Raw genomic sequence first — 27,468 nt, forward strand, 5'->3', positions numbered from 1 at the left:
CCACAGAATCAGGTCACCATCGCAAGGCACTACAAATGACTACCTGCCCTACTTGGTCTCCGAGGGAGGGGTACCAACACCGCATGAACTGGCCGATTCAGATCTCGACGAGCCACTCAACTCACCACAGGCCCCGGTCATGAGGTTGGATGTCCACCGGTTTGCGACCGAATTCAACGTGGACTCGGTACGGACTGGCTTCGGCACCCTATCCACCTCGAACACAGGCTACTATAACCCGGGGCTCGGGTCATTGACACCAATCGAGACCAACTCGCAACCCTTCGCCATAGGGGGCCAGGAACTGTCGGGCTTCTCCAAACATTGGCGTTGCGAGTTTCCTGCTCAGCCAAACGCATCCTCTACCCCTACCGTCTCGCTGCGATGCCAATGGATGGGCCCCCTGGAAGAGCTGGAACAGCACTGGCGAGCCGAACACCATGCATACCGCGATGCCATCATTTCGTGCCACTGTTTGCGATGCGGGGCCATTCAGATGGTGGACCATCCGCCGAGCCGGTGTGAATCGCCCAGTTGCTTATCGTCCGTGGTCCAGCAATGGAAAAGGTGCATCTTTGGGCATACTCTGGTCGAGTCGACCATTGCTTCAACTCCGGTACTAACGACGGGTGACTCGGAGTCGGTCTACTCGTTCGATCGTATCAGTCCTTACGAGTAGGGTCGCGTTGGCCAACATATCTCACAATAACTGGCGATACCCATGTCGGTATTCTCAGACTGCGACCTGCCACTCCCTGCTCATTTTGGAGTTCCACGAAGCTTGCTTAGCGCCAGCTAGCACCCAACTTTCCGGATTCCTTCTTTTCCCCGGCAATGTATTATTCAATGATGGAATGAAGCTTGTATACCCTATACCCCATTTTCAAAATCGAGGAAGTTCCAATACTATGTCGCGAGCATTTGAGCGGGATTACTTCCATGGGCGATCGGGCGAAGACATTATGGTGGTAGCTAGCAGGATGATAATTGGCGGCTAACCTAGAGGCAACCTGGGAGCATCTAGTGTACGGTATGGGCACACATCGTCTTGGTGTAATTGGTGTGTGTCGCGGCTTATCCCCTTCTGCCTCCCTCGTTCCTTGTTTCACCGCTTTCTCGGTCGACTTTCATTGCACAAGTATGAATCGAAGTAAAAAGGTTGAGATTATGGGATTTCGAGCTTTTCCATCGCCAGTTATTGTCGGGTGCAAACGACTTTCTACATTGATGTTAATGTTCACCCAAACCGTCCCCTCCCCCTCATGTTCGTAAGCTTGGAGGCATACGACTGTTCATACACGCTGTGATCGGTAAACCCTATACACTTAATCGTCAAGGTCTCGTATCGATCTGTGATCCATCATATACTCTTCTCGTCAGTATAAAAGCAACAATCAACATAGAACCCTGGCCTTCACACGAAGCACTGGCAACCTGTGCGCTCGATCACGGCGCGACGAAAGCCCCACGTTCCCCAGGATTTTGGTGAGTGTGCGACATAGTGGGGCAGGCACTGGAAACCATGCATATTTGTCCGTTTCGTTTTTTTTCTTCTTTTTTAGGTTGGGTGAGATTAGGACGACGGACGCCGGATGACTCAAACCGACCCCCATTCATTACTCCAGGCAGCCAGGACTATTCTGTTGCTCCCGCTCGCTAGGGGCGAAGCCACACGGTTTTCGCTCGTCGAATCAGTGATCTCGGCCGTTTCACTGCTTATTGTGCAGCGGATTCCTCGTATCCGCACCTCTGACAGTCCACATACTGTACAATATAGTCCTGTCGCATTTCATCACCGCATACTGTGGTCGGTCTAGTTCGGTCGAGCTTAGTTGAGGTAAGTATTAAGCTCATGGAAGCACTCGAGTATTCGATTCGGTAAGGGGGAAAGTCGGACAATGTCTCATTGCCTGCTGGTGCTGGTGCTGCTGCTGTCTTTGCCTTTTTCTTTTGCATATGATCCAGAGCTGCAGCACAGCTACAGCAGCAGACTTGGCATGGCTTCTGTCCTCACATTTACAATCCTCGGGGGGTGGTCGGGGTAAATGGCCTCAAATAAGACGATCCCGTCCCGTTCGACAGCCCATAGAAGCTGATTGAGAGATGGGTGGGTCATGTTGGTTTATTGAGTCATGCCGGATTGACGAATCAGAACAGCCTTCTCTCGCCGCGAAGCTGCAGTGCTGCGCAGAGTCTAGTCGACAGGGAGGGTAAGCCGCCAAGTATCGGTACCTATCACTGTTAAGGGGAAGTATAGCGTTGCCAGCTGAGTTCTTAACAGACCCAGATGGCTGTGAGTTCCGTGCTCAGCCCTGGACACCCACCTCGAGTGCTGGAGCCAATCAAGGGGGTCGGCAGCAAATCCCAGGCCTTTCCTAATCGAGCTCGCCGTGATGCGGTCCCCACGCTGCGCCATGTTTGGTGCATGAGGCTTTGGTCAGTCCAGCAATCTTGAAGCTTGTCGCGAACCTGAAATACTATGACTCCCTCCCGAACTCCATCTGCTCGTTTCTTCCCTCCTTCTTTTGTCTTCTTCCATTCCATTTCAGATCATACCATAGTAGTCTTTTGTGAGATTCGAGATTCACTAATCCCGAGACTTCGCTCTACCTACCCAGTCGAGGGTCACCCCACCACTCTTTGTTAGCCCTAGACGTTGCTGACATTGACAACCCTTGGACAACTCACTACCTTGGTTGGCTTGCTGCTTCACTCACTTCAGCATCCCCAAGTACAGTCCCAGGAAACCAGCTAATTCCACCCTTGTTATATCACGTTTCGAGGATAGCTTCATTCGAGTTGGCGAATCTACTTTCCTCGCCCACACCTCCAATCCGATCCAATCGGATTACCCCTACCATTCCCACACAATTCCGACCATCTAAGTCACCCGGATCCCTCCGCCTCCTCTCCAAATGGCTGACATGTCGCAAAACTGCTCCAGCACTTCACTGGTGGGCTTCTCTGTCTACCAGCCGACCCTGGGCGCTACTTTGCAGTTTGTTCCCGAGATGGGCTCCAAGGAGTTGGATGACATGATCAACGCTTACGTTCCTGGCCCCGCCTCCATCCTGGACAAGCGCACTGCCGTGTCTCTGGAGTTCTTTGACTACACCATTCACACTGGCGAGCTGTTCAAGTTCTTCTACGTGTACTCCCCTATCTCGACTACTGCTTCCCCTGCCAGCTCCAGCATGCACGACTCCGGCTACGGCTCCAACTTCAACACATCCCCCGTCATGTCTGAGAGCCAGTGGACGCAAACCATGCCTTCCGCTACTGCCTCGCAGACCAAGGCACGGAAGTCATCCAAGAAGACCGCTTCTTCGGCGTCCAAGCCTCAGGCCGCCGACTTCTCTCAAATGCCTGGCTTCTCCATCATGACCAAGGATGGCCAGGATGTGACCAACTCGGCCTCGCGCGGCTGCAAGACCAAGGAGCAGCGTAATCACGCGCACCTGATGCGCATTATCAAGGCCTGCGAGTCTTGCCGAAAGAAGAAGACTCGGTGCGACCCCAGCCACAGGAAGGCTGCTAAGTCGCTGAGCGCCCCGGGGTCCAAGGCCAAGAAGGCCGCCACTACCAAGTCGGCAAGTGTAGCCTCGACGAAGGCAGAGTCTGTTATGGCTGCTTCGAGCTTCAACTCTAGCGCAGCTGGCTCGTTCACTCTTGATCAGAGCTTTGCAAGTGTATTGGAGCCTGTCACCGACAACTGGGACCAACTCATCCAGTACGACGAGGAGTACGCAGAGACGATTCCTCAGGACTACGATTTCTTCTACGACCCGGCCGGATACTTATCCCCGTCCACATCGAACACGTCGTCGCAAGTTCCATCGCCTCATCAACCAGTCATGCCACCCACCGCGGCAACGCCTGGCCAGCTATTCGTACCAGCTGAGTCGCCCACGTTCTTGCAACCAGTTGCACGAGAACGTATTGATACGATGAACACCGGCGCAACTGATATCGGCCTAGCACAAGTACAAACCCTGGGCAGCCGCGTTGTATCGGTCCATCGTGAAGTCACGGGCTCCGACGCTTATGGTACTGACTCGGGCCAGAAAGCAACGCTGCAATACCTTGCCGGGGACGCTGCCGATGTTGGCAACAACTACGTCGACTTCAACCTCTACTCGCCGGCTTCTTCCTTCTTGGACGAAGATCCGGGCATGTTGCAGGACATTGCGGTATCCACTCTAGATAGGCATCACTCCAGTCAGCGCTCGTCCTCTAGCCCGTGGCTAGATCAACACAGGACAGCTATGGTTACAGAACAACTGCTTGCCACTGACTCAGGAGCCTATGGGGAGACGGCACACTGTCGGATCATGGAGACGACAGCAACAATGCTACTGCAGCCAGCTCACGCCTAACCAGCACCACGGCAGCTCACGGCGGCATCGCCATGAGCAGCTCAGGTACAGCTAGCACACCAGTAGCAAATTGGCACGATAGGCTTGTCAGCAATGCTGCTACTGCCAGCAGTGCTGCTGCTGCCAACAGTGCCGCTACTACCAGCTCACGCATCGTTTCCAGCAACAGCACTGGCAACGAAAACAGGGTAGAGATGCTACACCGTACTGGCTCTCTTCTACGCCAGAAGCAATCCACCTCGGCAGTCCTCGACAGCCCGATAGACCGGAAACCAGGCACAATAGAATCCACGCAGGATCGCCAAGCCGGTTCTGGTGCTGCTTTGGATCAGTCACAAGCAGACCTGCAGGCCAGCCAGCATATCCAGAGCAGCAGCTCGGGCACTGTCTCGGACCAGTCGATGGCTGCTCTTGTCATATGCACCGCCATGTATGTGGTCTCCGCCATGCTGTCTTGCTACGTGAGAACATCACTGCAATGGCTAGACCATGGTGCACAACAAGACCAGAGCAACATGACTGTCGCAGTCTTACCCCTCGCCGCGATGGCTCTCTCAAGCCTGCAAGTAAGCTCCAAGAAGGCGCTCGGCGGCAAGCGGGACTCGCAAGCACAGGACAGCTCAAGATGGGGGACAAGGCTCAGCAACATGGTGCCAGGAGCACTAAGTTCTTGGAACAGGATAGGGTCATCCTTGTCTTCATCCTTATCAGGACACCTGCAGCGGGGGATCCTTGTCTAGTACTTGACTGAAAAATTACAGCGAGCGTTGAATTTGTTGCATTTCGAGCGGTTATATTATGTAGTTTCCCCTTCGGGAGCCTTGCTCATCTACCTAGGTTGTGCTGCTTGGCATGCATAACACAGAATAGGTCCAGATGGAATGTGACGAGATAGACTAGACTAAACAAAAGCCAAGTCACAAAGTACCATACAATTTCCAATCAATTGCGTAATATCATGACGAACGTGAATGCTGAGGTAGGTAACATCACAAACATGTGGGGTGTCCGCATGCATCCCCGTACCAGTACTTGGTCGTTGCTGCTAAAGAGCCGTCTGTACCTGGAATTGACTGCGGGGCTACCCTAAGGCCAACCTAGAAAATAAAATGGTGCCGCCTTCTAGATTGGGTTGATGTCGACTTGCTACTGGCAGAAATTTCTCAGTCTATTCTTTGTTGTATTATAGACCTATAGACCTAGCCATTCTGCAAGGGCTGTCATTTTTTTTGCTATAGTTAGCTCCTGTCTCGTTTCTTGTCCTATCATTGCCTATCATGTATAATTTATGAGTGGCTTACATGTCCAACTATACCTACAGACTTATCTACCTCCATCGCTGTTTGCTGATCGAATACCGTGTTTCCACCTAACACTTAAGTACTCGGTGGGTGAAGGTGTAATAGAGAAACCACAGCCTAGACTGGACATATTAGATCCCAGTGTTTCAGTAGACGAGAAGTGGCCTTCGAGGCTGGGCTGGGTTGAAGTTGTTTGATTGATGCCCATCCCATCAAATCTGTCGGACTAGGTCTGCAGAACCGAGGGGATAATCGGGGGAGGGAAGGAGCGATTCGTTGATTGATTCAATTCCATTCAATTGCACAGCACAGGGAAACAATGGCGGGTCACAACAACCACAACGCAGGTTCAAGCTCTGGCCCAGGTGCAGCAGGTTCAGGTTCAGGTTCAGGTTCAGGCTCAGGCTCTCGTTCAGGTGCAGGTTACATCACCAACTTTTGGCAAGCACTGTTTGCATCTCTGATTCAACTACTTTCCCGCATCTTTCGACCCAAGTCACCCAAGTCTGGCAACACCAGCTCGGAACAATCTCCTTCTCATACTGCTCCTGCCCCTGCTGCTCCTGCCCCTCCTCCTTCTCATCCGGACTCATTTTCCGTCGATGCAAACCACCAACCAGCCATCGTCATTACTGATACGGACGCTGAGGCTGCTGCACCCGTCACTGACATTGACACTACCACCACCAACGCTGCACCGTCTCAACAAGGACAACATCACGGCGATTCCGATCTGGAAAAAGGCGACCCGCTCTTAGATGAAGAAGCCATGGCGGCGGCTAAGAAACGTGGTGGCCAGAAACGGACTGCTGCCAAGAGTGCCAACGGACCCAATCATGCCTCCAATAGCACCGTCACGGTAGCCCAACCGCAACAACAGCTGCGGGATAAGGAGAATGTCGTTCCTGGCAAGCTTCCAGTGCAGCCTACAGCTTCGGCTCCTCTGAGCAAGCCATCTGCTACCGCTACATCCTTGCGCAGCAAGGATGACAACCAAGCAAACCTCAAGCAACAACAACAAGTGCCTGTCACTCGACCGCTGAACGCTCCATCTTCGTCTGGCAAAACTCATGATCGCCAACCTCCTGCCAAGGAACTGAGCAATACCACTAGCAACAATGTCTCTTCCGCGGCTGTCCCTACTACCACTACAACTCCTACAAATGCTCGGGAAGCACCGAAACCCACGAATCCCCAGACGCCACTTTCAACGGCTGTTGTACCAACCACGAACCAGTCTGAGATCCAGACTTCGGGTAGCCACAGCGCGGACGGTGCACAAAACGCCGACCCTTCCAATTTGCCCACCATGCAACGCGTCCGGCCCATCGATGCAAATATGGACCAGGCTACGGCGACTCTGGAGGCCCTCAACGTCGACGACAACCCAGGTCCCAAGCCGGACTTGGACAAGGACACGGCTGCTATCGAGTCCGCAGCTGTGCCCATCGTTGTCTCCATCCCCGGACTCAAGCTACCCATCATTCCCAAGCCGCTTGCTCCCTTGGTGACGCCCCCTAGTCAGGTGTTGCCCGGGCTCATTGAGCCGACTACCGAGGAGGGCAAGATTGAGCGAGCGCATCATCTCAAGTTCATGCGGGAGGCTCTTGCTATGGTAAGTATTTGATTCCTCCCGTGCCTTTCTGTTAAGTGCAACGTACACTTGTCGGTGGCAATCTTCATGGGTATACCCTTGAATGAAATGAGCATCATCCACGGGTTGCGGATCTTGGGGCCGTCCTCACACTTCATATTTTCTTCCATGTTACTTTCATGTTAAGATATGGCGCAAAATACTAATACTGGACAGGGCCAACTCGCCTTAAACACGAACGAGACACCTGTCGGCTGCGTATTGGTCTACCGCGGCCGTACTATTGCTAAAGGAATGAATGCCACCAACGTGACGCGGAACGGAACTCGTCATGCCGAGTTCATGGCCTTGTCTTCTCTGCTCTCTCACCAGTCAGATGCCGACGTCAAGGACGACACGCATCTGGATGAGGCGAACTGGGGTGACGTCGACCCTACTGACGGCCACATTTACCCCTATGGGCAGAAACTGCATCCCTCGCCCAAGGTCAATCGTTCCATCATCTCGGAGTGTATTCTCTATGTTACAGTCGAGCCCTGCGTCATGTGCGCGTCCCTCCTGCGACAGCTCGGTATCAAGAAGGTCTATTTTGGCGCAGTAAATGACAAGTTTGGCGGCACAGGAGGTGTATTCCGAATACACATGAACTCGAAAGCTGTGCCCAGACCTGATGACCGACCGTATCAAAACGGATATGGCCCAGTTGATGCCGAGAAAATCTCTCGCGGCCGCGCTCAGCAAGATGCTCGAGAAGAGGACGAGGGTGATGGAGGCAATGTTGAGCCTGGTTACCCAGCGGAGGGCGGGTTCCTCCGAGACGAAGCTGTTTCTCTGCTGAGACGCTTTTACGTTCAGGAGAACGGCCGTGGTAAGAAGCATCCCCTCTTTCTTCTGACGCGGTAAAATATACTAATCCAAGGACATAGCACCCCAGCCTCGCAAGAAGGAAGGCCGGGCTGCACGCCTGTATGCTATGGAGAACCAGACGAACGGTACAAGCTCATCCGAACTCTCGGAGGCGATGGCTGCTCCCGACACCCCTGTGGACACAGAACCCACCTCGGCGGATCAAGAGCATTTCCCCTCCGACGCTACTGTTCCTCCCAAGGACATCGCCGTTACCCCTACTCAGTGAAGTGCATAAAAAATTCTGTACTCGTTCTGTACCCGGGGTTATTGCCTGTTATGTATCATCAGACTCCCCAAAGTTTATGTAGAACTGCATGGAACCTTGGCGGGAAATAATAGGCTTTGGTGGAATTGGAGTTATCGGCTTGATTCTGAGGGAGGGAGGGGATACAGCTACTACCATATGGCGTAGTTTGCATCGCTTTGGTACCAAATTGGGCCATTTCACACAAAGGAGGAAGGGAAAATAGGCCAGCAAGTTATCAAAATTGACATGCCTTCACCCTGTACGTGCTATGCTGCATAGTGGCGAGACCTTGGTGCGTTGTAGCAGTTTATGGAAACGTCGTCAGGCAAGTTGAGTAATTGACTGGATCTGCCGGCAGCACTTTGCAGTGGCTGCAATATTGCTGGCATGTCCCTGTGAGGAACAAGCGCACAAACCCCAATCCCAGTCCTCCATCGTTGTAGCGAAGCGATCTATCTACCTTTTAGTATACACAAGTGAAGCAAGAATGAAAAAAACACATATACAGATATATAGACATTAGCAGCCCGTCACATACATACATCGTAATGAAAATTCGCACAGAACGTTTATACAATGCCAGCCAATAGATTATTCCCTCCTTTAGCGTCAAAAGCAGGAAGAAGGACAGGACTATCTGTCACATCGGAGAATGTCAGCAATCATCACTGCTGCAATATGCACACGGCCTCTCTCTCTCTCTTGCCAGAAATGTTGCTCTTATTCCCCCTTCATTCCTCGACATGGTCACAGCTCTATCGCCGGGGATTGCAACAACGAAAGAGGGAGCCAAGCAGAGCCAAGCAGAGCCAAGCAGAGCCAAGCAGAGCCAAGCAGAGCCAAGCAGAGCCAAGCAGAGCCAAGAGCAGCAACGGCAAAACAATAAAAACCAACCCATACACCTGTGAACGCCCTGAGTTTAGGCCTCTTCCCTTCCTCCTTCCCGGCACACACTCCTCACATGATGACAGTCCAAAAGGATAAGATGAAAGAAGAAACAACCAGAGATACCTCCTAAAATACATGTCTTGCAAAAAAGGTTCTTTGCTTCATTCCGCCGGTTTGTTCGCCGGCGTGGTATCTCGTATACGTGACGCGGCCAAGACGACCGTGTCATTCGCAGCTCAGCTCTTAGCCTCGCTTTTCTCTTGTGCTCGGGCTATATTGGTATGGGTGGTGGTATTGTAGAGTGTAAGTTGAAAAAACAAACTCGCTGTGGTCATTATCCTGGCGTTGAGTGGCAGGTGGACCGAAATAGTAGCACATTGGTGAAAATGTTTTGCTTTCATACCAAGCTGCATGTTCATGCTGCAGTCTTGGAAGGCGATTGCACAAGTCTGATCTTGGGCGAGACACGTGCCAGATCCAAGCCCTTCCTAGTGGTTGGAGAAGTCACGGCAGCAGCGCTTTTCCTCGGGCTGTTTCGCGTAGGAGTAGACTTCTCCTGGGCGGCAGCCAATACCAACTGCTTGGCGCCCGAGACACCCTCCTGAGGATCTTGGTTTTCCTCACCCGCAGCGGCCACGATAGTCAGGCTTGACTTCCGCGACGATGACTTCTTGGGGCTGGTCGACGGACGTGCGGTCGTCGTCGCCTTTCCTTTGCTGTACGTCCTGACAACGGTCGCCTTGCGCTTAACAGTCGTGACCTTTTTTGAGGACGTGGGCGAGGCAGCTCCTTTAGCACCGCCCTTGGTGTTAACAGAGATGGTGCTGACGGTCTTCCTCACAACCTTGGCGGCCACATCCTTGGCTGCCTTCAGAGAGGCGCCCGAGACAGATCGCTTCACGGGCTTGGCACTAGGGGCGGTGGGGGTCTTGATTTTCCGCTTCTTGGCGGCATTGCCGTCCTCCTTATCCCCAATGAGCTCCTGGATTTTGCGCTTTCCAGCCTTCACGCCATCCTTGACCGTCTTCTTGAGGTCATGCTTGGCAGGCTTAACCTCTTTCACCTCCTTGGGCCTGGGGCCCAGAACACCACGACAATTGGGGCTACCACAAAGACACTTTTGCACGTTCTTAGCCGAGAAGGGGTCAAAGTTGTAGTCGTATGTCAATTCTTCGCCTGTCATGATGGGCCGATCTCCGGCAAACAGCGCCATACGCGGTTGCCCGGATACAATCCATTTGATCATGTGACAGTTGGGACTGCATGAGTGATTGACGAAACGCGCGATGCTACCGGTCGTAGCGTCAATAATCATGTTCTGATCAAAGGACATCAGGTAGTAGCACTTTTATCACAACTGTTAGTCACGTGACCAAAGGGAGATTAGATATCCCGTTCCTTCAACACGTACCTGGTTGTCCTTGTATTTCTCATTCATTCGACGGTCACACTCTTCTTCGGTGATAATTTCACCGGTATACTCCATGATGATCTGGCCAGGCTCGAAGCAGCGGTTGGCCCGGATTCCGTAACCGCGGTCGTTTGTCTTAACCACCTCGACACCCACACGATACTTACCGCCCTGTTTGGTTCGCTCTGTCAGCCTAGCAAATGCCCGGTTCTGACAGTATTTCGAGCCAGAGTTGCAGTTGGTATCATCGCACTCATATAACATGATGCGGTTCTGACAGCTTTCGGTACAACCATCTTCAGGCGTGCACACACACTTGGACTGATAATCCTTGAAGTGTGGGGTTTTCTTCCAGTAGGCTCCAGCACCGCCCACGAATCGGTCTGTGAAGTCGGTCAGTCTCTAAGCTCCCAATATGAGGGGGCGGCAGGAGGAGGGATAAAAAATCTTACTCTTTGTCATGGTGCGCCAGCCTTCGGGCTTGGGTTGCCCCGGGGGAAGAGGGTTGCATATATCGTAAGGAAGCTTGAAATCCCTGCCCTTGATCAGAAGGCGAAGGCCGTTGAACATGGGGGCCGGTAGGGTCGAGTTAGGCTTCTCGCCGACTTTGGGGATCAATTCAGGGAAGTCCATTATGCTCTTCCTCTCGGCCGGTGTCAGGCTCTTGAATATGTCTAAGGGGGCCTCTTGCCCCGAGTAAAGACCTCTGTCCAGCCATTTCTTGTTTTGTTTGCGCTTGAAGATAGAAACTGCCTCGGGAGTAGACTCAGCTTCTTGTTGGGGCGCAGGCTTGGATTCTTCCGTCTTTGCCTTCTTCCTGGGTGGTTCCGGGTCATCAGGGCCCACGAGCTTGCCCTTCGCCCAGGTACTATATAGAACAGGCTTGGTATCAATCTTGGCATACTCGTTGGTGTCCTGCAGCTTCCGTAATTCTCGCGGGATGTTGGAGAAGCTCCTCTGCACAACTTTCTTGCCCTTCTTCCCAATGGCAGATACCTTCTGCATGAGATTGTCGGCAATAGGACCAGCCGAGCGCGTAGAAATCCGTCTTGATACCAGCTCAGGTGACCGCGCGCGCTTCTTGGGGTTCTCGATCTTGGGTGTGTCGAGGCCCTTCATGCTCCACTGCATGTTGAGCGCATTGATTCCATCTTGGATCATCTCTCCGGCGTTCTGGGCCGCGCCGTCGCTGTTTGTGTCTGCGCCATCGAGGTCACCGGTTGGCAAAGTACCTATGGTGGTTCTGCGCTTGCGATCATTAATGATGTCGCCCTTGGAGCGTCGTTTGCCGTGGATTGCCGTGCCACTCAGCTGGGCTATGTTGTACACTGGCTCGCTTCGTCGTGCGCGTCGCGACCGACCTTGCGAGGGCGTGTCTGCAGGGGTTTCGGCGGGCGTAGCGTCAGATGGCTCGACAGGTTCGGCAGGCTGCTCTACTGAAGTGTCCTTGTGCGTTTCGTCTTGTTGGGTGTGAGTCTCTTTGGTGATAGTGACCTTGTGGATCTCTACAGCAAGGTCGAGGTGCAAAGGCTCAGGAGTGGTTTGGGCCTCAACCGACTCGTGCACCGTCTCGTCAATTGGGTCGGAAGCAATAGCTATATCGTTCTTGGAGCCGTCGGAAGCTAAGCTCATGCTGTCGGCAACTGTGGTAGGGGGTGTCGAGCTGAGAGACGCGACATGGGAGAAAGTGTCGGCTGCACCGCCCAGCTCGACTCCGACGACATAGCACGCGTCGGAGGAAGGGTAGCCATGGTGTATAGAGTATATTGCGCTGTATAGTCGCGACAATAGCTCCAATGGCAAAGAGTTGGGTGTTGTGGTGGGCGAGGCTCACTTTGTTTAATCAAGTGAGTTGGGGGGGGGGTGGGATTGTGAGCTCGACGCGTTGAGTCGAATGTATGTGTTGGTTTACCCACAAGTGGTAGTTGAGTAGTAAGTGGGAGAGTGGATGCCAATGGACGCAAAGACAAGGTTGTGATAGGCTGGAGGCGGGATCCAAGTGGTTCCGCTAAGTGAGTGCCCTGCAGGCCTACTACTGTACTCCTACTGCTGCAACTGTAACTGCAACTGCACAAACGCGACTGGGGGGCTTTGTGCGTGTGGGTATGTGAGTCTGAGTCTGAGAGTGGTCGTGTGGTGTGGTATTATGTGGTGTGCGGCTGGTCAGGGTAGAGGACGAGCCAGACACTTTACTTAGATCAACCGACAAAAGTAAATAGCGGAAGAGAAGAAGAGACGGGATTGGGGGATGGGGGTTTGTATGAGTGAAAAGGGTATGGCGCTGCCTGGTTTTGATTGATCGACCAAACAATACCGACCGACAATACGTAGGTAGTCAGAGAGAGACGATTTAGATTGCAGGCTGAAAGAATCAAGCAACTGCTTCTATACAGTTAAGCTCCTGGCATGCAATTAACCGTCTCCACTCTCGCGTGCGTGTCGAAAAAAGGGTGATGGACAATCAGACCCAATAACCGTAGAGCGTTTTGTGTCCGAGCTGACGTGGGTGGGAGATAAGATGATCAGGTTATGTAGGTTAGGAGAGGTCAGAATCAGAGTCGCCGTGCAGTTGATGATGGTTCAGGCCGAACCATGTCAGACATGCGTAATCGACTCGGCAGAAGCTGTCAATTGCCTGCTGATCCGGACAGTCGTATTGAGTCCCGAGTCGGGAGGTGACCGGGAATAAAAGGAGGCTGTTGCGTAGATTACGGCTGTGGTGTTGGTGGTTGGTTGGCTATAAACCAGCAAGAATGGTGGTGGTGGAAGTTGTAGATGTGTGCAAAATCAAAGTGTGGCTGATGAAAGGAGTGGAAGCGTGTGGTGTCGTGTTGCGTGTGTTGGACCGTGGAGTTGGCCAAAGGGATGAGAGGAGGTTTGGGTGGAGGGGAGGAATTGGTCCAGGAGACAAAAAAAATGGATGGAGGATGGAAGTCGGGGACTGAGAGAGAGAGGGAGGAGGGGGTCTAATCACAGTTTCGGCTACGGCACAATCAACGGAAGCGTGGGATGGAAAGGGCTGGGGGTTTGATGGCAATAATGCTTTCCTGGGGGAAAACAAACGCACTTCTATTGTTCACCCCTTAAAGCAAAGGACCAACTTCACTTCATCACGAGAAAAACCGCCCCCGATTGTGCCTACCCAGTGGTAATCAAGTCAGGACGGTCCGCCGTAGCCGCCCTCATCTTTCAACCTCGCCTCCTCCATCTCATCCTGCCAGGGCATTAAGATAGACAATCAATGGACTCGGCATGGTAGCGTATTGCAGCATGTATAACTACATACTGCGCTTCAAGTTAGGTGCGTCTATCAGCTACCTGATGCCGAGTCAATTCGGGGCGAGTCACGGAAATCGCGGTATGCAGGACGTCCCAGAGTCTCCCATTGCGTGCCGGGTCCTCTCATTATCGTCATCGTCCACGTCGGGCCGCATCTAGAGGTTCAGGGGCAGTATACGGAAACCCAGCCGTTGACCAGAGAAAGTGGCGGCTTGGGCAAGTCGAACGCGGATGCAACGGAATAGTGGATAGACCTATACTAGACATGTGTGCCATGGCTTGGTTGAGGTCCAATCCGATATGAAATGGCCATGGGGATGGGCTGTGGCCGTCTTGCCTAGTTTCGGCGGCATCGAAGAAGGAAGGAATCCGAGGTGAGTGTCTATCTTTTTGGTGGAGCACTCGATGTGGAGGGGGATCGGTCGCCGCATGAAACGCCAACTTGACCATGGCCACGCCCAAGTGACACTCGGCCTGCTTGCTCGCAATCGAGGCATTGAGTCCGTATGGGCATGTTCATATAGACAAGCCGGCATGAGGCTTGTCCTACAGACGGCTGATTGGACCAGACGAGATGCCCTCGAGGTTATCACTTGTTGCTTGGATGACACCTTGAGCCGCCATGTGCACCTTGACATCGGCAACAAGGGTGCCCATGGACACTCGACCATAAAAACCCCAAGAGAAACAGCCAGGACGTAAAAATGAGTGGTATTAAATAGTCGCTAGCATAAGATATTGGTCATTCATTTTGAGAAAGACTTGGATTCGGATATCGCAATTAACCAGCTGAGACTGCCATCCCCAGGGCAGTAGACACGACACCCGGCTTTTGCCACCAGCTCGCTCTTACTGACGCCTGCCCGTTGTTTCCCTTTTAACCCCATCTTCGACGAGCACACGGGAAGCCCGGCCGTCTCCTTAAAAGGGAAGACCGGTGTTATTGGCAGATAATAGACAGCTGCGTCGTAATTCCATATTCCTGTTGGACATCGGGCTCCCGACTTCTTGACCACCACTTGGGAGTTGAGAAGCGACGGTCTGCCAGTATCAATACCAACTTATGGCTCTTCTTCTCCTCTTGACAGCTACCAACCCGTTTATTATCAATCAATTAATTGTATCCTGGTTCAGAGAGTATCTTGTGTTGAATATGCGGGCAACAACAAGCTTCGGGGTGGCTACACTGGACATTACCATACCACTGATTACTTAGCCAAACTCGTACGCCGCCCTCTAGATTGGCGATGTAGCCTGGTTTTCGACCTCAGTCTATCTTCTAACAATACAGTAGCTTACAAGTATCCTCTCTGCATTATCTATCGTAAGATCTGACCTTATTGACCCACATCATGCCGGTGAGCTAGATTCGTTGAACATGATTCGCTCAATCCGGTCTTACTCGGTCATCACAGACCAGACCAGACAGACTCTAAATTGCATATGATACAGTATACTGCTCCAGTATTGGTTATCGTGGGCTGAATATAGGGATTTGTCAGTGGGAGGTAGGATTAAATCACCATGGAGTAGATGCTTTTCAGTGATGGTTCCAGTTCAGGCTGGGAGACAAGTAGGAGTTGCCATCATCAAGGTCTGGCCTGACAATGACAATGATTGCTTGAGATCACAAGAATTAGATGAACCATAACTACTTCTTGACCTTGCTACTATATATGACTGTCAGAAGTCGGCTGCTTGCTCGGAGTTCCGGGGTTGGTGGTTTGCCATGCGAAGGGAAAATGAAGACCGCGGTACAAGGCGTGCAGACTACCAACCTGTACGCTATGTTATGGCTGGTGGCATTCTGAGAATGCATGAACTCAAAGGCTCTGCCAATCCTAATATTCTGGCAGATTCTCAATTTTATTTGTGATATCCGGATAATCTGCGACAAGTCTACATGATCCGACGCGGTGACTCTAGAGCTGGGTGTGCCAACATTCCAGCCTACATATGATGATGTGAATAACGAACGGTCAAGGACTCAATCAGGTAATTTCGCTCAAACTTCATAGAACGAAATCATGTGGATCTGCTGTACAGCCAGCGTTCTATTATGTTAGAGCCAATTGTAAAGCGCATGTCACCTTGCAAGCGGTCAAGATATTAGCCCTGCCTATCTGTGTCGGCGTACGAGGGATCGCCCCAGTAGTTGGCGTGGGATTCACCCAACACCGTCCGAGACGACTCAAAATCACATCCAATGCAATACATAGACTCTTTTGATATCAAATACTCCCAGGCTAGAGAATACCAATAATTTCCAACTACCCGGCGATTTCGGCCATGCCACGCGTATCCGCCGTTTTGAGCTGTCAACTCTGCTCTACCTAGTGTTTACTCATAGTCAAAGAAACTGACGGCGCAAGTGTCTGCAATATTCGGTTTCGTCCAGACCGCACAGCACTACAGCATACACATACTCGTTCCATTATGTGAGATCCTTGTAGTATCTCGTGCCTGCCTTGCCTACGGCAAGCAGCGACAGCCCTTTTCCGACCAACCCATCTGCAAGGAGCATAGCACGCACTGTGTACTCGACATCTCAACCTGGCTGCACCTATATCTCTACGATGGACGACCTCGGGAGAGTTGTGTCACAAAGAGCGCATTTCAGCAATATATAGCATCCGGGGCTATGAAGCACAGATAGAGCATACGATTCATCCTCTCAGAAGAGGTTCGATGTCGCGCCAAGTTCGAGAGACTTAGCTTCCATTGCCACACATACCTCGCATTGCGTAGTGTTAGTAACAAGCAAATAAGTTGTCGTCGTTTTGGGCTTCCATACTACTTGGAAACATGAACTCCGATAGACCAAATTGTGAATACAATCCACGTTAAGTAATAGGGCTCACCCCCTCCGTAACGCTATAAACAATACATTCTGTGATTGGTATCGTACATAGCTGACTGCCTCACGGGCTGCCATACTACTCTATGTATATAGCAACTTCCCACGAGTATGTCCCCGACTTGTTGTAGAAGTCTCATTCGCGTCACCAGCACGAACTTCAAGATCTGGGTCCGTAGGCGTGCCTTCCTAGGTGGCGTCACAAAACCTGTCTTGGCCACATACCTCAGCCTGCTTCCAGATCCCACGTGACTTTACGAGACCCATTTGCCTACAATAAGCGTCTTGGTAGACGATCCTGAAAAGGGTGAATGGATAAGTCATATATGGATTGACTCGGGTCACTTAGATACCACGCCAAGCGGAAACTGGGGGCTCTGGGTTCGACCTGTCCCACGGAAGGTAATAATCCATATCGAAGCTTATGGTGTGATGCTCGATTGGGATTGAACAGTATTTATCCTGAAGAGTGAAGAACTGATACCCATACATGGACACTCTAAAGCTACGAGCTCTTGGCACGGGTGAATTAAGGAGCTGCTGTTTATACTCGGCCAGAACGAGTGCTATTGTAACGTATACGTCACGAGGAGGGAATAGTATTCTGCTGCCAAGTTGCATGATAGTTGTGGCATACCGATACGTACGGGCAAGCAGTGGCTATTGTTGAGTAATCTGGCAACCTGGGTGGCTCGCGCTTGAGAAACGGAATGCATACTAATACCCCAGATCCCATCTCAAGCTACAAGAATTGCTTTCGAAGAAATTCGTAAAAGCCTTGAGAGATATATAAGCAGTCAGTATAATGGCAGTCATGTGCATTTTATCTTGGGGAGCGCGAGGGCGGTTAGGGGCATACGTCCCGGCCCATGGGTCGAGTGATACTGATTAGAACCAGCAGGACCGGACATTCATTTGGTGAATTCGCATGACTATCACTGTAGCCCTTGGTGATCAGAAGTGTCAATAGGTTCACCACGCAAGCCTGCCCTAATGCTGGGGGACATGCGTGGGCCGGCATGGAAAGGCAGTTCCATTTGACCTACCCCGCCATGGCTTTAGCTGATGTTTCAGTGAGCTCGCCCTGGACGGACTGGATTGATTTCGATTCCTCCCATCAACCAAAAGCCCTAAGGATGGCCTCCCACGAATTAATCTCAGGTATCTTTGCGACATCGTTTATGATCCTAACAACACCGATGGGATGCGACTTGTGGCTAGGCCCTGGGGAGCAGGCAGCTCAGACCCGCTTGCCTCTCTCAAGCACGCACTTGCCCTGTACAAGTACTCTGGCCTACGTCAGTTGTCCCTCAACGGTGGAAACTACCACCACGGATAGGCGCTTCTGGACTTAAACCTAAGCGCTGGTACTGGCTGTGGTGTATGTAAGGATTGTTCGATGATATGGTTGCGTTACCCTATCCTGATATCACTGAATAGGAATAGTTATAACGCAAATACCCCTTTCTCATGCCTCAAGAGCTCTGGTGGCATATCTCCTTACGAGGAAGCCCTGCTGTCAAGATACTCAGGCGAGGCAAGCGGTACACCTCCCTTCAGTGACCGCCTATGGGCGACCACCTGCCAACGTACGCTTTTATTGCCCACGCGTTTTGTGGCAATATAACTGCTATCCTTCGTTGCGCCTACTGTAAGCTCACTCAAGACCGGCCCATATGTGACAGTCACCCGGGCAACTGTTCCTCGCCGGACTCGGGCCGTATGAACAAGCAGCGAGCCTACAGCTTGACTCCTTCCCACTTAACACTTCATATGAAATTTTGGCCAGCCTCGCCAGATAGCTGGGAGTGACACTCACATTTGTTAGCCCCTATCCAAGGTTCAAACGGATTTCGACCAAGTCCTCCGATCACAGACCAGTACGGAAGCTTTCTATAAGATGGAAAGTAGTTTTGCGAGGTCGATGTTCTGACCTGAGTTCTTTTCGTGAGCTTAAGTTCCAAGTCGGAGATGTCTACGGATGCAAACTAACCCACCCTGATTGTGGTCACTCTGGGGACAACTAGATGCAGTTATCATATCAACCTTGTGTATCTAAAGCTCCATGACTATCACTATAGCTAGGCACATCAATGTTACTGGATGCGCACCAAGTTGTTGAGACGTTCTGGGCACGACGTCGCGAATTAACCCCTCTTGCCCAGCTCCCGTTCGATAAGCGCCCCGCTGATAGCGACCCCAAGTCCGTCCGGATAGCGGCAGGCGAGGAGGACTACGCCTTCGACTTTGCCCGGAACTGACGTGGAAATCGACGCTCGAGAACACCACGTATGGCGTACGTAGCGAAGGCTTAGCAGTATATTGACCATCTGATGGAATGTCTGTCATCATGTTCAAGAGCAGGTGACGAGGGTTGTTGCGCGTCGTTGTGCGGCTGTGCTTCTGGGGTTGTCTTGGCGATTACCGCATCGGGCAAGAAGGTTGTGCAGTTGAGGTTTAGTCGTATTCGGCCCATACCGGCACGGGTTGATGATGATTTTTTAGTCATCTATACTGAGCATTGTGCATATTGCAAGAACCCGACTGGAAGGTAATGCCCAGGAGATAATATAAGTGACCTTTATGTCCTGGCCCCCAAGCTGTCTTGCTCTTGTCGGTTGCCGCGGACTAAAACTACAGGTTGATTGGTGGCCAATTAACCTTGGAATTTATGAACGAGGAGGCGCAGCTGCTTTCCCGACTTGCAACCAACGACATTGCGTCGCAAAGCCTGGTCCAAGTTGAGATGTGAGATGAGAAAACCACATAATAATAAGCTGAAATATATACTTACGGATACATACATGTAGGCAGCGTCAATGTTGATGGTGCCCCTAGTAGACTGTGCTCATCGAGACGCCTGGCATTGAATTGCGTATCGTGCAGACCTTTCGGAGAGAGATATTAGGTTCTGCATTAGGTAGCAGCCGCTTTATTTACATGGGATTCTGCATAAGTCGATGCATACATAACCGATACTTCAACTGTGCATGGAGATGACTGAGACGAGCGGCAAGGCGGTTCTAGAGCTAACCTTCGATGCGAGAACTGGGGTAGCACTTTGAGTGGGATCATTGGATCAATGGATCACTGGACCCTTGTACTATTTATGTATATTAAGCCTCGCACCAGTTCGCACCAAATACATAAAACACACGGCTGTTTGACGCCGCTCGACCAGTACCACCTTCAATCAATGCCGCAATTTGTCTCGGAGTTTCGCTAAGGTTATTCTCCTATTCTCATCCCTCGTCGCGACAAGTGCAAAAGACCAAACCTAGGCATCAACCGCGACCGTCGTCGAGGGCGCCACCAACAACATCCCGCTACTCCGGCTCATTCACTCGCCCCGCCGTTCGAACAAGGGGCCCTTTCTGGTGGACGGGCCTTTGCGCAACCTACCTCGCCGATCCATCAACCGCAGCTGCCTAGCTGACAACAACCCCCCGCAATCGATTGAGCCGACAGAGTTTGGACGCCAGCAACCTTCGCGATAGAGATAGACTCGGCGCCACGATGAAGTCACTTAAGATGGGCAAGATGCTCGGCACCATCCGGCGCAAAGGCACCAATGGTGTGTGCTCGCAAACCACACGCTCCTCCCTGGACAGAAAACAAACCCACTAACACGCTATGCTTTGCTAGGGTCTGGCGATGATCCCCAAGGCGACGGGCCTGAAGCTGTCGCCTCCCGGGCCGTGGTATGTCAACGACCACGCATCCTTTACACCGCCGAGAACTAATGACCTGTTGCCTCCGATAGAAATCCTTCTGCGAGTCTGGCGGCCCCGACGCCTCTGGCGATGAGGTGCTCCACCTTCCTCCTATCGTCGAATCCGCCGAGTCGTCACCTGCCGCCGCCGCAGAATGCGCGCGCCTCGTCCGCAAGTACCTGAAGAAGGACTACTGGACGAAACCATCATACCAGTATAACGCCATTATGCTGATGCGCATCCTGGCCGACAACCCGGGCCAAACCTTCACGAGGAATATGGACCAGAAGTTTGCCGATACGATGAAGGACGTGCTGCGAAACGGCCGCGACCCGAGTGTGATGCAGATGCTTATGGAGAGCTTGAACACCTTTGAGACTACCAAGTCGTGGGACGAAGGCCTAAAACCCGTCATCGACATGTGGAAAAAGGAGAAGGACAAGGCGTCAAAAGGGGTAAGTTGCGTCTCTGATACTCTACAGGGTAATAATAGCATCGATCCTGACACATCAGCAGGGACGATACCCTCAACCGCCCGTGGCACAGCAAGCAACGAATACGCCGCCTTTCGCATCGTCGCCGAAACCAAACCCCCATTCTCAGAATTACTTTGCACGCCAACACCAGAGTCGCAAACTACCAAACCCCGTCGAGTTGGCGAGCCGTCTGGAGGAAGCACGAACCTCGGCCAAGCTTCTCCAGCAAGTTGTCACCAATACGCCTCCAGGCGAGGTGCTGGACAATGACTTGATCAAGGAATTCGCAGATCGTTGCACAAGTGCCAGCCGGAGTGTACAAGGCTACATGTCCACCGACAACCCGACGCCTGACAATGACACGATGGAGAGCCTGATCGATACGAATGAGCAGTTGCAGACAGCGTTGAGCTTACACCAGAGAGCCATGCTGAACGCCAGGAAACATGCCGGCTTGGGCGGGCCAGCGGAAACCCCCAGTCCTCAGGACTCGACAGGGCCACAACCCAATGGCGTTGGCTCGCACCAGCGCCCTACGCCGCCTCTGATAAACACTGAGGATAAAGAGCTGTACGAACCGCCGTCAATGCCCCCTCGTAAAACGAACGGCAAGGGGAAGGAACGAGAATACGACAACTCAATAGCCGGGCCGTCGAGGTCGCACACCCCGAGAGCGGAGGATGACCCTTTCAAAGACCCCCAGCCGGAGAGCCATTCAAGTGGAGCCGGTGGCTCGGGATCCGCAGCGGCACCTGGTGGCTCATCGGGAGCATACCTGAACGAGGACACCCGGCTGGCCTTTGAACCCTTCCATCCGGGTTTCAACGCCACGCCGAGCTATCTTGGAAGACAAGACAGTTCGGTCGGGGAGGAGACGATGCATGGTGCGGTCGGCGCCGAGGACCGTATGCCAGGAATTCCGGATGAAGATAACATCTCCGACACAGCGCAACAGAAGAGCAAAGGGTCGACAATGTATCGGTACTAACCAAGCGTTACTTCCTGCTACCTTCTTCCTCTTCTCCTTCTCCTGCAGCGGACCTTGAGGGTCGTTGCTGATACATAGCGTTTTTATTTTCTTGAGAAGGCTGTCAAGAAGACGGCAAGGGAGGGCAAATAAATGCGAAATTTTGCGAAGATTTCTGCCAAGCATTGCATAGGGATACCATGTTGTTTCGGCTCTGGAGTTCCCAATACCAATGAGTTTTTGCGAATTCTCTTCCTTTTTTTAATGTAACATCGCAGCATCCTATGAATGCATACGTTCTACTTCCCTTCAGCAGAGGCTACGTGTAGTGCTATGTCCACCGCATCATGTTAGTGAGCCAGGACGAGACTCATGGCTGTCGGCGAAGTGAACTCAAGCTAGACCTTGAATAACTGGCATTCACCCCTGCTGTTTCACACAGTGCAGACCCTACACAGACTGAGGCCATCCATGTGGGACTACCCGCGGTCCGTCGACCTGTCGCGAGACTGTAGGCCAAGGCGGGCCGGGAATGGGCAGGATACATATCATGTATATGCCACGATCACTCAGTCCGACCCAAAGTGACAAGTGGAGGCAAGCAAGTCGGTCCCGAAGCCGGATCCTGGACCGTAACAAGGGTCTCTGATCCATGAGGAGGTGCTGCAACATGACGAACAGTCTCTCTGCAAGGCAAGTGGCAAGATAAGCGAGTCCGGCGATGCTGGCCATTACGAAGAGCCCCATCGCCTATAGTACCGAGACAGTTCTTAGTTGACCGACGCAGCATGGTTGCTTCTTATGATGGAGTCGGGTAAAGGAAATTAACAAGCGAGGGAAGGTCGAACCAGAAATGTACGGAAATCTTCTCCTCGGCGCCCAGCTACCACTACAGTATGTAAGTAATACGACTTGACCGCTTCTCGCTACCGGTACATACGACGCTCTCAGTGTGAATACGGATCCATCTCCGGTGTTAGTCAATCAGCCCAGACAAGGGCTAGTAGATCCATATCGTGGGTATGGGTGACCACTCGCATCTCTATATTGTTTTTATCCATCGATCCATCCACCCAACGATTTTGATCTTTTTTGAATTTTTTTTACTTTCGCAACCGACGGGATGTGGTATTTACCCGCTAAGCACGCGCCTGTAACTTCGCGATGGCGCTCTGGCTTGCATGAGACCCCGTCCTGGTTCGCCCCGAAAACTGTTCTAGAAACATGCATGATAGAAATAGCGTCCCTTTCCATGAACAAACGTCGTGGGCTGTTCCCCATCCGTACATGGGCACATACCGTCTGTCAAGCTGAGAGCATCGCAATTTACACACAAACACATCGGGAAACACTTATGGGGCAAAGGAACGGAAGACGGAGATGGGGAAAAAGAAGAGTACTCTACTATGCATAGTAATCTGCTTGTTACCTGCCTTCAACAATACGGAAACGTGGTGTTTTTTCCCTTCTGTATCTGATCGATTTCGATATAGCTGCTTGGTCAATGTGGGATTGTCCTTGTTTTCTGTATTTAGAACTTGAAGCTTTCCGACATTGCTGCTTTTCGGCCTCGCACATATATTGAATTCGCGTCGAGATTTGTGGCTTTCTGTGGTGTTCGCGCTGCCACGTTCTGGAACCCTGTCCGGAAAAAAGAAACTAAAGAAAGGAAACCTCTTGAGACGACCCTTCGCAGGAATTAGACGAGGAGGGCAAGCTACTTGCAGCTAGCGAAGAAGAGTTGTTGCGATTGGGTGGCGACCCGCATGCAGGGCCAAGCCAACCATGTACAGATCATGTTCGTTGTTCTGCCAATCGTAACCCAACGTCATCCATTCGCTCCTCTCTACATACCCATCATCTCATGTTGTTCTTTCTGGAAAGGAAAAAAAGGTGATTTCTTTGTTGGATGGGAAAGCCAAGCTGGAACAAGCCTACGCGGCATCGCCCATCGGCTGATGGTTCGCTTGCTGCGCTGCCTAGACATATGTACATGTCCTCTTCCGTCTTCGAGCCAAGAAGCCAGGTCGCTAGCATGAGTGCCCCCAGCCATATTAATCTCTCACTACATGCAGATTATCGAGCGACGGGTCTGGCTGGTATCTGAGGAGCATCCCCGCTATGTTCAGCTATTAATATTACGGTGTGTGTATACTGATATACTACACGTAACCGTGCCTCGATAAACATTTGATGTACTGTAAGCTAGGGGAATTGCTTAGGAGCTTTAGGGTGGGGGTGGCCCTTGTCTTTTCCCGCCCCCGTCCTGCAGGGAAGTGGGCGATTGGATTCCCAGGCATCTGGCGCAGCGGTTTTATTCTAGATCCAACTCTTTTTAGGAATACTTGCGAAACTTCAGACTGCTTGCTTGCAGTGCCCACCAGCCAAACGGCGGGGAGCCAGCCAATCGCGACTCAACCCTTCCGCCATTGCACCGAGTTTGATATCCGCAACTTCTGAGTGCCTCCTCGGGGGCTCCTCTTCGCCTTGGATCCTCCCAGTCGCATTTGCTCGTTCTCGTCGAGCATTTCAACATGAGTAATATGTATTATGTCCATACGAGAACTTGCGAGGCCCGGTCCTTGTTGGGGTCCCACGAGAAGGCCAACGACCCATCATACGACTGTTCGTCCCAACGTCTGGTAGTCGCAGAATGTTCCCTTTCTGATTGCTAGGTTAAGAAAGTCTTGGTGAGGCTTCCTAATACTTCTAATGAGCCCTGACTCTCTTACCGGCATACCCGCGCCGTGGTTCATACCATTCCCAGCTTAAGTTGCGTCCTTCCCTTGCCTATCCACCTGCCTGCATATTCTGCGATTCCCGTTTGTCTGATGCTCGTCCTTCCTGGCTCATGCCATACCTGATCGACGTCAACCTTATCCGATATCCCTCCTCCGCCTCTCTCTCTCTCTCTCTCTCTCTCGCTCTCTCTCTCGAGCAGCTTTCCGTCCCGTCCCCATTTGCCATTCCGGATCCCTTCTCCGCCTGTCTAGCTGCAGGTGCTGCACGCCACAAATCTCGTTACTCTGGGCCAGTCCCCCCAGTAGCAGCTGCAGAATCTGCCACTCGTCTTTGTACGACGAGCCTCTCGTAAATTTCTCCCCATCCGGCTTAGCCTGTTCTGTCAGGTGGACGTAACAGTGCAGACTGCAGATGCCAGAACTCCTGTCTGCCGGCCACCTCGAGGCGGAATAAGTATCGTGCATAATCTCTCGCATTCCAACCAGGGTTCTTGCCAACGTCAGTCGGACACTCTGTATCCTCTCTCTCTCTCTTCTCTCTCTCTCTCTCTCTCTCTCTCCCCTCAAGGGAACCTCTCCGAGTGGTACGCGGCATCGGGCGGTTCTGAAATTATTACACATTCTTCTGTATTCGTTTTCTGTTGGTTCCTGGGTCTTCCTACCTTTTCTATTTAGTCGACATGGCCCCAACCCAGGTCATATGCAAGCCCTCCTCGACCATTTCCTCCCTTAAGTTGAAGGATCATATTCACAGTGGACATGGGCGGGTGATCACCATATCAATGTTCCCCCCAGCGCGACCCAGTTGGTCTTTGGACGATCTCAGCACGGAGCTCTTGGCCTTGGTGCTCACACATGTATGTCTCGCTCCTGTCCGGTAGACCAAGTCCGCACCCAGCAAAAACTTATGCCACATCTTAGTTAAGGGATCTTGACGCCCGTTCACTAGCACATGCGCGCCTTCTGTCGAGAAGATTTGATGCCATTGTCACGCCCATCAAGTACGAATATCTGCGTTTGACCGAGCGCATCATCGCTTCGGGTACCAGATTGTCATTGCCTTACGCCTTGCAGAATGTGTACAGATACACCCATCACGTCGAAGTAGCTAGCGACCTGGACCCGGCAGGGATTAAGCAGCTATTGGGCGGCGTGCATCGCCTGTTATCCGTCAGGTACGCCTCTCGTATCACGCATCTTTTCTCGCTTGGGACACTCTTATTGACTGGAATGTAGATGGAAGTATGTACGGGTCGAATTTTGCCGTGGTGGCATGTATATGCCCTCCGACATCCTCAGCCACCATCATATAGATCATAACAAAACCAAGTTATATGTGGATGACCTGCCGCTGAGAGACTTCGGATCCGAGCCGGAGGACACATATCTTCGGGCGATACCAACGGATATTCTTACATCGTTAAAGATGGGCAACCCCACACCACCACTCACTACGCGGCTGGAGTCTTTGAAACAGCTGCTGTTGAATTCCAGGCGGCTCGAGACATTTCACTACGTTGATAGGGGACAGGGAACTCGACTCGAATTCGCAGAGGGGGAGCGGCTGCCGGCTTTCAAAGAACTCATACTGCAGTCGTATGACTGGAACCACAGCGCGCAAGACGTGGCTCAGCACTGGGACTTCTCGCAAGTGCGCCTCCTAAGGCTCGTCGATGTGCCTATATTCGAGTTCCTCAGCTCCGTTCCCTTCGCACACCTTCTAGACCTTGAGGAACTACACTGCGAGGACTTCAGCGCTCACCTCCCGGATCGGCGTCGGCAAGCGACGGAAGGGCTCTATTTCCTATGCCGGCAGATCCGTGCTCTGCAAAGTCTCAAGATTACCTGCCACACCGAGTACTTCCCCGTCGACGCCCTCCTGCGGCACTCGAAAACGCTGGAGGTCCTGCGCTTCCGCGACCACGTGGGGTTCGGCGAGGAATACCGCGGCTGCCCGACCGTGTGGATCGATGACCTGGTCCAGCTCTCCCGGGGCCTGGTCTACCTGCACACGCTGGAGCTCGACATGGACATCACCATGTGCGACCCGCCACTCTTCCTCCGCGCGCTGTGCGGCCTCGCGCGGCTGCACACCCTGACGCTCCACGTCCAGACGGTCATTAGCACGCTCGAGGACCTGCCGCCCAACATGAACGTTGACCGCGACTACGAGGCGGCCATGAAGACGTTCGGGACCCTGGTGCGGGGCAAACAGGGCGCCCCTGGCGCTCCATCACCATCAACATCGGCGGCTGGCGGCGGCACATGGTTCGCCGCCTGGATGCGGGCTGGAGGGCGTTCAACGAACAGGGCATCTACGCCGAGAGGTGTTTCGTGCTGGAGCGGGATGCGGAGGGCCAGCTGATGGTCCGAGAGGAGATGCCCATTGAAGGATGATTATGGATAGATGGACGGGAGTAGCACCGTCTGTAACACGGTGCGATCGAAATAAAGGGGGTTTACTTGGCAACCCGGGCTCCGGAAACACACAGGCATCTTGCCATCCTGGGCGGCGATAGATATCTCAAGATAGGCTTATATGGGGCCGACATGGCGTTGTTTCGGGTACGAATCTTATGAATGACGATTTACATATATAGCATCTGATACACCAGGAAATATATACACTTGGGCAAGTAATACACAGGGCGGTTAATTCAATATGCGGTTCACGATATTTATCTATTAGTCCCATGTTGTGTCGGAAAG

The 27,468-nt window shown here is 52.3% G+C and overlaps 8 protein-coding genes across 8 annotated transcripts; 7 read left to right on the forward strand and 1 right to left on the reverse strand.

Annotated features, from left to right (window-relative positions):
• Nucleotides 1–139: 139 nt before the first annotated feature.
• Nucleotides 140–679, forward strand: PG994_004806 (uncharacterized protein; the record flags this gene model as incomplete). The annotated part of the gene is made up of 1 exon (XM_066856215.1): nucleotides 140–679. The coding sequence occupies one exon, from the start codon at nucleotides 140–142 to the stop codon at nucleotides 677–679; it is 540 nt and encodes a 179-aa protein (XP_066718382.1).
• Nucleotides 680–2,924: 2,245 nt separating this feature from the next.
• Nucleotides 2,925–4,376, forward strand: PG994_004807 (uncharacterized protein; the record flags this gene model as incomplete). The annotated part of the gene is made up of 1 exon (XM_066856216.1): nucleotides 2,925–4,376. The coding sequence occupies one exon, from the start codon at nucleotides 2,925–2,927 to the stop codon at nucleotides 4,374–4,376; it is 1,452 nt and encodes a 483-aa protein (XP_066718383.1).
• Nucleotides 4,377–4,408: 32 nt separating this feature from the next.
• PG994_004808 (uncharacterized protein) lies at nucleotides 4,409–5,116 on the forward strand (the record flags this gene model as incomplete). Its single annotated transcript, XM_066856217.1, has 1 exon — nucleotides 4,409–5,116. The coding sequence occupies one exon, from the start codon at nucleotides 4,409–4,411 to the stop codon at nucleotides 5,114–5,116; it is 708 nt and encodes a 235-aa protein (XP_066718384.1).
• An 880-nt stretch (nucleotides 5,117–5,996) lies between these two features.
• Nucleotides 5,997–8,406, forward strand: PG994_004809 (CMP/dCMP deaminase- zinc-binding protein; the record flags this gene model as incomplete). Its single annotated transcript, XM_066856218.1, has 4 exons — nucleotides 5,997–6,051; nucleotides 6,100–7,292; nucleotides 7,488–8,139; nucleotides 8,198–8,406. The coding sequence occupies 4 exons, from the start codon at nucleotides 5,997–5,999 to the stop codon at nucleotides 8,404–8,406; spliced, it is 2,109 nt and encodes a 702-aa protein (XP_066718385.1).
• A 1,324-nt stretch (nucleotides 8,407–9,730) lies between these two features.
• Nucleotides 9,731–12,358, reverse strand: PG994_004810 (histone-lysine N-methyltransferase ASH1L; the record flags this gene model as incomplete). Its single annotated transcript, XM_066856219.1, has 3 exons — nucleotides 9,731–10,660; nucleotides 10,727–11,109; nucleotides 11,179–12,358. The coding sequence occupies 3 exons, from the start codon at nucleotides 12,356–12,358 to the stop codon at nucleotides 9,731–9,733; spliced, it is 2,493 nt and encodes an 830-aa protein (XP_066718386.1).
• A 5,708-nt stretch (nucleotides 12,359–18,066) lies between these two features.
• Nucleotides 18,067–19,123, forward strand: PG994_004811 (uncharacterized protein; the record flags this gene model as incomplete). The annotated part of the gene is made up of 4 exons (XM_066856220.1): nucleotides 18,067–18,160; nucleotides 18,202–18,247; nucleotides 18,309–18,451; nucleotides 18,948–19,123. 4 exons carry the CDS (start codon nucleotides 18,067–18,069, stop codon nucleotides 19,121–19,123), a joined length of 459 nt encoding a protein of 152 aa, XP_066718387.1.
• A 1,255-nt stretch (nucleotides 19,124–20,378) lies between these two features.
• Nucleotides 20,379–22,039, forward strand: PG994_004812 (GAT domain-containing protein; the record flags this gene model as incomplete). Its single annotated transcript, XM_066856221.1, has 4 exons — nucleotides 20,379–20,436; nucleotides 20,508–20,563; nucleotides 20,626–21,030; nucleotides 21,092–22,039. 4 exons carry the CDS (start codon nucleotides 20,379–20,381, stop codon nucleotides 22,037–22,039), a joined length of 1,467 nt encoding a protein of 488 aa, XP_066718388.1.
• A 3,400-nt stretch (nucleotides 22,040–25,439) lies between these two features.
• On the forward strand, nucleotides 25,440–27,124 carry PG994_004813 (uncharacterized protein; the record flags this gene model as incomplete). The annotated part of the gene is made up of 3 exons (XM_066856222.1): nucleotides 25,440–25,616; nucleotides 25,681–25,934; nucleotides 25,996–27,124. The coding sequence occupies 3 exons, from the start codon at nucleotides 25,440–25,442 to the stop codon at nucleotides 27,122–27,124; spliced, it is 1,560 nt and encodes a 519-aa protein (XP_066718389.1).
• Nucleotides 27,125–27,468: the final 344 nt, after the last annotated feature.

Source organism: Apiospora phragmitis (genome assembly GCF_038363925.1).
Source record: "Apiospora phragmitis strain CBS 135458 chromosome Unknown utg000005l:1.0-4161743.0:1.0-4166827.0, whole genome shotgun sequence".
In the NCBI taxonomy this organism is placed as follows: domain Eukaryota; kingdom Fungi; phylum Ascomycota; class Sordariomycetes; order Amphisphaeriales; family Apiosporaceae; genus Apiospora; species Apiospora phragmitis.